General features: G+C 40.7%; 1 protein-coding gene across 4 annotated transcripts; it reads right to left on the bottom strand.

Annotated features, from left to right (window-relative positions):
- Positions 1 to 1,395: 1,395 nt before the first annotated feature.
- Positions 1,396 to 10,186, bottom strand: LOC109870795 (thymosin beta 4 X-linked). Of its 4 annotated transcripts, XR_002252218.2 has the most exons (5): positions 9,971 to 10,186; positions 3,915 to 7,566; positions 3,312 to 3,452; positions 2,207 to 2,319; positions 1,396 to 2,072 (listed from the first exon to the last, which is right to left on the bottom strand). XR_002252218.2 is itself a non-coding variant. In XM_020461416.2 (4 exons), exons 1-4 carry the CDS (start codon positions 9,971 to 9,973, stop codon positions 2,041 to 2,043), a joined length of 3,234 nt encoding a protein of 1,077 aa, XP_020317005.1. In that variant the 5' UTR covers positions 9,974 to 10,141; the 3' UTR covers positions 1,396 to 2,040. The 4 variants fall into 4 exon arrangements, 2 of the variants coding, with proteins under 2 accessions (XP_020317005.1, XP_020317006.1); XR_002252217.2 differs by having other exon boundaries at positions 3,312 to 7,566; XM_020461416.2 differs by lacking the exon at positions 3,312 to 3,452 and having other exon boundaries at positions 4,481 to 7,566; positions 9,971 to 10,141.
- Positions 10,187 to 10,518: the final 332 nt, after the last annotated feature.

Raw genomic sequence — 10,518 nt, 5'->3', positions numbered from 1 at the left:
TGACCCCTCATGCCTGTGGAACTTGTTCAGCTGTTGAATCTTATGGTCATACAAACACGTTAAGTTTGCTGAAAATAAATACAGTTGACAGTGAGAGAACGTTTATTTTTTTTGTTTAGTTGGGGAGCAGGAGGAAGCTATGACAGCGGAGGGGGGAGTCTTTCAGTGTGTCTACGTCAGCTGGCTCTCTGAAATAGCTGTATCACAGCTGGAGGCAGTGAGGGTTCCTGCTCCTGTTATTCTGGACTGCGTGAACAATGGCCTGGTGCAGCTGAGAGGAAGACGTCCTGTGCAGGGCTGTACCAGGCTGACCTGGGGTGGACTCTACACCAGGCTGGGCTGAACTTGACTAAGATGGGATGGGCTAGATAAATCTGAGGCGGAGGCTATAGTTTCCCTGGGCTGGGCCAATCTGTGTTGGGTTTTTACTGTGATGTGTTATGCTGTGCCACAGCGCTGTGTGTGGTGGGGGGGGGACTGAAGATGCTCCTGACTTATCCAAAGAGGATATGGACTCCACCATACGCCCGGGTCAGAGCAGGACGTGTATGTCTGGCCTGTGTCATGATGGGGGTGGTTTAATGAGATAAGAGCTTGAGGTTAGTGTCTTAAAGGACATTCCAACAGCTTGTAATCTGCCTGAGTTGATAGGTCAGAAGTCCTATAAATGCAGATATGGGTCTACAGTTTGCTGAGCATGTTTACACTTTTGTACAGTACATTTAATCTCCCATGGGGAGTAATATCAGAAAGTACCCTATACTAAACATGATTTAACCTTTTTGATCTGGTACAAGATCATCTTGTCCTGGAGGAATAGGGACACCAGGCTGCCACTCAAGACCCGTTCAATGGAATAAATGTCATGGATACTTAGTTTGACAGCAATCCACGCATCCCGACCATAAACCTTCAACTAGTTAGGATTGTGGATGATTTAAATAACCTGTATTTTAGAGTCCAAGCAGTTGGTGGCAAAAATGTGGAAATCTCAAAATAGCGAGAATGTATTGCCTAAACGCTGATGACAGACTAGTATTCAGACAGGGTTCTGTCCCTCAGACCCAGTACAACAACAAAACAGTTAACAAGTCCAGCCCAACAGAAAGGATGGAGTACACCAGAAGTCAGAGGCCTTCTCTGCCTCCAGTCCAGACCAACGCCAAAGGGTGCATCGTTTTGCTCGGGCAGGCAGACCATTAAGCCATTTGCAGTAAAGATTGCCACAGGTGTTTTTCTAGGTCAGTTGGCAGGCGCACTGTGACAGCACAGGCAATGTCTGCTCATCCACTTAGTGCTCTAAAGCCCACCCGGCAATCCACAGCAGCTCGGTAAAACATTGCTTGGATTCTGGCGGTTGTGATTTCAGGCTTTTGATGCAATAAGAGTCCAGGACACCAAAATATGGCCAATTTATTTGGTATATACACCCTTGCCTAATGTGCAGAGTTGTACTTTACGTCAGATGCACAAAATACATTTACAGGAGGCAATGTGATTACTGAAACTAGTTTAAGCATATTCAAAATGTATGAAAATAACCTACTGTCACCCAAAGAAAGAGTTATAACTTTATTTGCATATCAAAACAAACTTCTGCATTCCAATAATTGAATTTATACAAAAGAATTTGAACAAGAAAAACAAAACACTGCTTTATTTGAAAGCATTTCATGTTGCCAGAAGCTGAATTACACGTCAGAAGTGGGTCCCCGGGTTGGGCAGATCCATCACACCCTTGCACTTCCCTTCACAACCACAAGTGGCTGGAAGTAGGGGACACAGCAGGGACAGGTGACGGTGCTGGAAGTGATTAGAGACACGCAACACATCCTCCTAGTCAAAGAGTGCCAGTCAGTAGTTGTTTTCAGACTTGATGTAAAAAAAAAAAAAAAAAAAAAAAATAACATTCTAGGGAGGGGCTGTACAGTCATTGCTTTTGTCCAATCACAATGCAACTTAGGTTTTGGGTTACACAGCTACTAGGTGAAAAAGGCAATGCTTGTGGAATGTACAGTGTGCATAGCAGAGGCTTGGGCTTCATGCTGTTGCTTGCTTCTCCTGTTCGATGGCTGCAAAGGGAAAATATGTTTTAGTGTCCATGTGTATGCTGAAGTGTTTAAATGGTCAATTTGTTAGTACGGTAAACACCAATTTCACAAGTGATGTGTGCTATTAAGTAGACTAAACCTAGCACCAATCTTACTTTCTTTGGTGGGCAATGGGTTTTTCTCTTGTGTCTCGGTCTTCTTCAACTTGGTCTTGTCGAAGTTAGAGACTTCAGCGAGATCTGGCTTGTCAGACATGCTTGCAGAGGATCTGGTAAGAGAGATGAAACTGTTTACAATGGGAATGAAAAGGCAGCAAGATAATTTATTACCGATTAGATAAATTTGCAAACGTGACACCAGGCCCTTGAATTTTTTTTTGTTGTTGCATTGCTTCCCTCAGATGCTACTCTTAATTGCCCATATTCTAAACAACCTTCTGAGGCAGTTTCGTTCATTGCTCTACAGCACGTGGGTGATGAAATGTCAAGGGCAAGCATCCGACAATTACAACAAATCCATTGATTTTATATAAAAGCAAGGCAAATCTCATTAGGGCGTTTACTCCACGAGCACGTGTTCTCGTTATCAGCGCTATGACTAGAGAAAGTAACTGGCATTCTGTGCAAGCCGTCTGCAGGCAGGCGGAAGAACCACCGCCCTGCATCGCAGAATCTCAAAAAGACAGTATGAAGCAAGTGGAGTCGACCTTTCAGAAAAACAGTTGGAACTTTGCGTTTCATATTGACATTGTAGCACACCCCAAAACCCATGATAATGTTTTACGCAACATTAACCGAGTCTACAGTCCATCCACGCTACAAAAAAAAAACGAAAAAAATCGACATAAGCCTAAATTCCAACTACATTTAAATTGAACTAGGCAAGTCAGTTATGAAGATTTTTATTTGCAATGACGACCTTCCCGGCCAAACCCGGACGACGCTAGGCCAATTGTGCGCCGCCCTATGGGACTCCCAATCACCGCCGGATGTGATACACTCAGAGTCGGTTCAGCATCTTGCCCGAGACTGGGTTTGCCATTTAAAAATGTATACAAGATACAATTACATGCCATTGAATAGGGCTTTCAACATATACATTTTAAGTGAGTATCCTCTAATGCATTTGGCTTTACACCTTTTTGCTGCGATTCGACAATGTGTAGCCTAGCTTAACCAACATATTGTATTGCTGTAAAATCATTTAGAAAAAGCGGCTATGCAGCGCTTATGACAACAAATAATGTGTTTGTGCACTCACCGGAGTTGTACTGGCTACAGATGTGTCTCAATCCTGATTGCGTAGAGAACGAGTGAAGGCGTGTAAATCAAGCAAGGTCTATTATAGTCCGCAATATGCAAATGTAAACATGACGTCACGTTCCTTCACTCTTGAGCTTATCTAGGATTGGAATATATACGTATTACATCAATATTTACAAGCGAGAGAGCATACACAATAGTTATGGTTTTATTTGTTTAACGTATTGGACCTTGCATTTTATCTGATTTGATATTAGAGCATTGCGCTGCCGACACAAAACAGTCCGCTGTCACCGCATAAGTAACTCTTACTGATTGTCTCAATGATGACATCCTGTGGATTTACATAGTATTACATCAGGTGGTAACACTGGCGTTTATTGGTTTGCGTTAGAAACATAAGCCTACCTGTCTGGAGGCTATGCAACTGTAATATTTTACACATCCCTATGTCATTGATTACATTTAGATAATGCATTTTCAATTATCATAAGGGACCTTGATGCTGTGACTCTGTAGTCCAATGGATAGTCCACATTTACAAGAGATTCCCTAAACAATGTTTTGATTAATATAATAAAATAGTGTGTTGCAACAATACCGGTTCAGTTGAATCACTGTAGCCTATAGTTTTCTAAGTATAAAGAAATAAAGAAAGAAGTGCCACTGACAGGCTAGCACCATGGCTTCAGATTCACATCCTCATCTGAGCCTAAAGAAACAGGAACTTAAGACTAGTTCACTTCCTGTTATCATATAAAGACGGATGCCCATAGACAGACTGCACCAAGTCATTTTAAAATCAGATATCTACTTACAAATGGCATGCAGTTTGAATGTATTGACAAAAACAAATAGGAATAGAACTATCTACTACCCATAGACAGCATAAAACTGAAAAACTGAACCACAACTATAATGCACAGTTACTGGTGGCCATAGTGTTAGAACAATGAATAGCACATTGATATACATATTGTCGATTTCAGATGTACAGTATCATCCATATTATTCAGTGCAAGAGATAGAAAAACTGATATAGTCAGAGTCAGAGCTTGTAAAAGGTATCACAGTTTGTGTGTGTAACTGCTCAGTCTATTTGTGTGAGAAATATATTTTCCTCTTGAGTCTCTGGTCTGGACTGTGCTCTACTTGCTGGTGAAGTACCTGGAGTAGATCTTGTTGTACATCACCTGGTTGTCTAACCTGACAGCGTTCCTTAGGTGCTTCCAGAACCAGGTCTCAGCGGCTGCAGACTGGGGCCACTCTAGAACACTCCTTCCACACAGACGCCGCCGCAGAAGGAGGAAGTGAGAGTGCTGCAGCACGGGTTCCAGGAGAACCAACACAATCACATCTATGTTCTCATCCAGCAACCTCTGGTGGGCCAGGTACACAGCCATCCTGAAGTTCCCAGTCCTGATGTAAGCCTCGGTCAGCACAAAGACAGTCTTGCGGCTCTGTCGAATGCTCTGGAAGAGGTTGTCTATTAGGGGGACCCCGGGGGCCCAGTCTCGTTCCTCCAGACAGAGAGGCAGGTGTCTCTCCCCCCTCTCTTCCAGCTGCACCCGCAGTTGGTTCAGTACCCAGTCTGACACCAACGGGTCTCTGGTGTCGTAGGTAACAAAGGCATCATAGAGATTGTCTGTTGTTGTTGACTTCAACGAATGGTAGCCCTTCAGCTTTGCCCTCAGATAGTATAGAATATAGGAGGCATCCCAATAAAACACATGCCCTGCCATAGTGATGACCACAGTGAACATGATCAAGGAAGTGGAGAGGGAGTAAATCAGGAAGGCTATGTTGTCCTCGTTGCATTCTTTAATGTTAAACAGTATCATTGGTTGGCCTCTCATTTTGGCTGGCATGTTGCAGGTCACCTCACTGGCCAGTCTGGGGATCTCCACGTTTTTGTTATCTTTTATCCACAGGATGAACTCTAGTAAATCACAGGTACACTGGAATGGATTACCTTGCAAGGACAAGGTTTTCATGTAGTTTTCAGGGCCCGATAGGAAGGTGGTCTTGTTGATGATAGTAAGTTGGTTGTAGCTGAGGTCAAGTATCTGAAGGCTTTGAGCACCCCTAAGAAATCCACGAGAGAGTTGAAAAATCTGATTGTGGCTTAAGTCAAGAATCTGAAGTGTGTCTGTGAAGTTTGAGAGATTTGCTGACACATGAAATAAAGAATTGTAGCTTAGATCCAGGAAATTCAGTTGTTGAAAACCTGCCAGTTTATCCCAATCAAAATGGCAGAGTGAATTATGACTAATACATAGTTTTTGAAGGGTATATGGTATGTTTTCATAGACTTTTGATGGGATCTTCTCAATGCTGTTAAATGAAATATCCAGATAGGTCAAATTCGTCAGCTTTTTAAAAAGGCTGTTGTATGAGTCATCCCCCTCTTTCCATAATGTAGCCAACAAATTGTGTTGAAATTGAAGCTCTTTTATAGATGTGCTTGTCATCTGCTTAGTGGTTAATGTAAAAATGTTATTGTGTGACATATTCAATACTTTCAAAGTCGGTAGATTTTTCAAAAAATTTAAATTATGTGTCACACCAGACACTTCAAAATAGTGGCTGTTGTAACTTAGGTCTAGTATTTTGAGTTTCTTTAATTCCTTGAAGGCGTTGTCATAGGCCAGGTCAATCTTGTTAAAGGACAGGTCGAGATATTTTAGGTTTGGTAATGAGGTGAACTCTGTCCCGTTCAATGCTGCTGAAAATCCATTTCTTGATAAGTTTAGACATGCAATGTCACCATAGCCCTCAAATTGCTTTGGAGAAATGAAAAAGAGATTATTTGAACTAAGGACCAGCACTCGACCAGAGATAAAGCATTCTGGCTTCACAAGGTTGTGATTTATTCCGTAAGAAAAGTCCCTTGAATTGGAATAATATCCAGTCAGTGGCGACGTGTACAACACCGACTTTAAGTTGCCGCCTGTGCCACAACCTGGGGACTCATTCACTGAAATTGGATAAAGCCTGTTCTCCGCAAGATATATGACTTTGAGACTTGAGTTTGAGAATTTGTTGAATATGTGGGAATCAGATCGAACAATAAAGTTAGTTCCGATGTTCAACACTGAAAGACGCTTGAGTTCATAAAGCGGTCTGAGTGTTTCTAAATGAATTTCCCTGAAAACAAAACCCATTATATGTAAGGTTGTAAGAGACACCAATTGTGAAAAGTTTTTTGAAAGCTCAAGGGTTTCAGGGTAGGCAAGCAAATCATAATTAAATGACAAATCAATCTTTTCTAGCTTTGGTAGATAGCTAAAAAAGGTTCCACTGGTGATAGTATTTGTTAAGTAATTATAAGACAGGAACAGATGTGTGAGATTGTTCAAGCTCTCAAACCAGGAGTTATTGATGAAACGAAGTGAGTTGCCTGCTAGGTGCAGTGTCTGTAACTGTGTAAGACCATGAAATGCATGAGGATGAATATCCAGAGAATCATTAGGACAGGGAACACAAGGATATGGAGCATTGGAGCATCGTGGACAGTTTCCCTGTAATTCCAGGATTGTTAGATGGGTTAGTCCAAGGAAATCATCCTCAGCAATTTGCTGTATCTTGTTCGAATCGAGGTGTAATTCTTGTATAGAGCTTGGCAGTCCTTTTGGAACACGAGTTAAATTATTATAGGCCAACATCAAAACCTTCAACTTAGTCAATACTGAGAAGGTGCCATATCCAATAGTAAAGTCAGTCTCACAGGGATTCCAGTAATAGCAATTTTTGGATAAGTACAGCTCCTTCACATGTTGTATACCGACAAGGTTGATCATATTCGAGAAATTGATCTTGTTATTGTCCAGCATGAGTTTGTCCAGAATGAGTGGGAGAATTTGAGGAATGTTGATGAGGCCATTGCCATTAAGCCTTAGGTCCTGCAGGTTTGTCAGATTCTTGAAGGCACCTTCAGCGATGTGTGTGTCACCATTTTTGTTGACACAGTTGAGATTGAGAAGGGTCAGGTTCTCCAGATTAGAAAATGCATCAAGAGATACATTTCTGATGTTGTTTTCTGATAGGTCCAGCACGGTCACATTCCTGGTGATGCCAACAGGTACATTTTTCAGTCGACGCTCCTCACAATTAAAGATGATGTCATCCGTGGTATTGGTAGTATTGACCGTAACGTCACATGGAAACTGCCGTGGCATCCAATGACATGAGGTAGGTACCAGGAAGTGGTATAGGAACAATGGAGCCAACTGTAACCAGCAGGTGGTAGCATCCTGTAAGCAAACAGTACAAACGTGTGAGTATGGAAATATAATGATGACTTACTTATTGACTTTAGACCTACACTCACACATTTTATGGCCACTCTATTGCAATAGGGTCATTCTATTGTAAGTCCTTTCTATTGCAACAGATATATGTGAATGCATTGTAGAAACTACTGGGGGCTAGCAAATTGGCTTGTCCCACTGGTGACGTGTAGAGGTGTAGTGACATGTTTTAGGGATTTAGAGATATCTATCTACGTTTTTTTTAATGCTAGACAGTGAACATAAGTATTTCATATACTGTATAGATCAATAAGACCAAGAAAGCTATAAAAAATATTTTTTGATGATTATGATGCAGAAATGGGTAAAAAAACTAACAATTTCAGGTATTTCAAAACCTTTCCAATACATATGAAAAAACCATTTTGAAAAAAGTACTTGAATTTTAAAATGTATTTGAAAATACAATTTGGAAAGTATTGGTATGTATATATAATATATTAAAATACATATTATTAAACGTATTTGAACGACAGTATTTTCCTAAAAATATTAGATTATTTGGATACATTTGAAAATAGTTGTGAATGTATTGTACTTAGTAGTTACATTTGAAATAACAAACAACTTAATATGTATAAGTCGTATTTCCTTTTTTAATCACAATATGCAGCCCATAAATTACATTGGTGTTTTATGAAAGAGGACAAGATGCCATGTTACATTTTTAAAAACATCAGGGTTTCAGAAAGCGAGTTGGACATTGAGCAGTGATCTGGTCTGAAGATATGCCCTCCAATGCTGAAAAGCAACCCCACAGCTGCAGAGGATGCTGGGATATGTAGGTACTCAACAGCAATTCTGCTCAGTGTTGGGCATGTTTGACTTTGTGTATTCCAGAATTTCAGTGGATCAGTAGTTGGTGGAAGATTGGGGGTGATGAGATATGGAGTACATGCTGCCGTGCTTGGTTGTTCCATGAAACCAAACAGCGTGTCCAATCGACTTTTCTTCGCTGGAGGTGGTGGCTCACCGTGTGGGACATCTTGTGTAGTGCTGGTAAACTTTGTGGTAAGACAATTGATGTCTGAAGTAAAGGTAGGCTTCTCAGTGGCATTGCACAATGCCAGTTAAAGTGTGTATCTAAGACTAAGGCAATCTGGTATGGTTTCTTCAGCTCGTATACAGTCAGGTGCTTGTCCACTGCTTGTTTCAGGTTTTTGACAAGTTTTCCATTGTGGAGCAATTGGTTAGTCAGTGGTTCTCAATCCTGGTCCTGGGGACCTAAAGGGGTACACATTTTTGTTTTCATCCTAGCATTACACAGCTGATTCAAATCCTCAAAGCCTTTTGATGAGTTGATCATTTGAGTCAGCTGTGTAGTGCTAGGGCAAAAACAAAAATGTGTCACCCCTCTGATGCATGGAAGGATGTAGCTGATTGTGACACAATCTGTACCCACCTTTTTATGTAGTGGCACAGTGGTCTAAGGCACTGCATCTCAGTGCTAGAGGCACCACTACAGACCCTGGTTCGATCCCGTCTGTATCACAACTGGCTGTGATCAAGAGTCCCATAGGGCAGCGCACAATTGGCCCAGAGTCATCCAGGTTAAGGGAGGGTTTGGCCGGGGTAGGCTGTCATTGTAAAATAAGAATTTGTTCTTAACTGACTTGCCTAGTTAAATAAAGGTACAAATATCTAACGGGGTTAGAATGTCCACAACATCAGTGAGGACATACTTCATGTGCGTGGAAAGCCTGGTGACAGGCAGTGTGCCAAGCTGTTCTTCATCCACGTTGAAAAATGTGCTAACAATAACAAAATGTGCTAACAATGAACAATTTGGTGCATCTAAATCCAAAGTGTCAATTGGTGTTAGTCAATTTAAATGAAGGCACATAACATTGTGAGCAAAATCAGATAATCATATCACTTTAATAAATTATTTTAAAATATTGATGACCTTAGATTTGAGCATTTGTGGCCTTCATTTCAGAAAATCCTTATTTACAAAAAAATGCTCATTACTGTTACCATTCGTTTTACTACTCCTACTGGTGGTACAATGTTATCATAATAGTAGAAATGAAAGTCATTGAGCTACCATATTAGTTGAATTAGAATGGGAAGATGTACCCACCCCCAAAAAATGTTTTTCAAAATACCATGCCCAAACTTTCTGCACTAATTTCAGGATAGCAGTTATGCACCATCATTTTGCCTAGAAGAAGCATTTGTGAATGTAACAATTCAGTAAAATGGATGTTAAACTGAATTCTACTTCCCCCTATAAATAATAATATTGTCAAATGATTCATTATACCTTTTGCCACTTGAGAAAAGCACATCCTACATAGACTTGGTAACCATCTTCAATGCTAAAATTGTAATTCATCTAACTTACCATATTATTTACTGTTGATCCCTTGTGAGCTTTGAAAACCTTATCAAATAAGTAGTGCCTGGTCGTTGTCTGTATTTTAGCTTCCAGCAAGCAAAAAAAAGGAAGTTTAATGAAACGGCAAATGCCTGTCTATTATTAGGATGTGTTTATGCATCGCTTTGTTTCCGTATGTAATGACTCAACTCTTCTCTACTCAATCACAAGTGAAGAGCAGCTCAAATTCTCCTTACAGTGAGTCAAATGTGTTCTGCAAGCTGATTGGTTCCCTCAACCAGGTTTACTCTGGGTGCCGTGGCACATATTATTGGGGTTATTATAGGTTCTCACCTGATTTGCTTCCCTCTTTCTGAAGGCATTTCTTTTTATACTGTTTTAGAGCGGGGTTAGAGCCCCACCTGTTTTGAGCCACACCTGTTTAGCATGTTATTTTGGCATTAATACGTGTCACATATCCGTTTAAAATCAACATTAAAAAAATTACAAAAATAATAATAAAGCTGCATGCAAATATGGTCTCTTTTTTGCTTTCTTGAGTAAGGCAGCTCCAA

This window comes from Oncorhynchus kisutch, linkage group LG26 (genome assembly GCF_002021735.2).
Source record: "Oncorhynchus kisutch isolate 150728-3 linkage group LG26, Okis_V2, whole genome shotgun sequence".
In the NCBI taxonomy this organism is placed as follows: Eukaryota; Metazoa; Chordata; class Actinopteri; order Salmoniformes; family Salmonidae; genus Oncorhynchus; species Oncorhynchus kisutch.
This window is presented reverse-complemented; position numbering and strand designations above follow the sequence as displayed.

Excerpts from the sequence above, each read along its gene's own strand:
- LOC109870795 (XM_020461416.2), bottom strand. Across the intron at positions 2,320-4,480 it reads TACAACAAGATCTACTCCAG|ATCCTCTGCAAGCATGTCTG; the intron begins GTACTTCACCAG and ends CTCTCTTACCAG. Across the intron at positions 2,073-2,206 it reads CCCATTGCCCACCAAAGAAA|CCATCGAACAGGAGAAGCAA; the intron begins GTAAGATTGGTG and ends TTCCCTTTGCAG.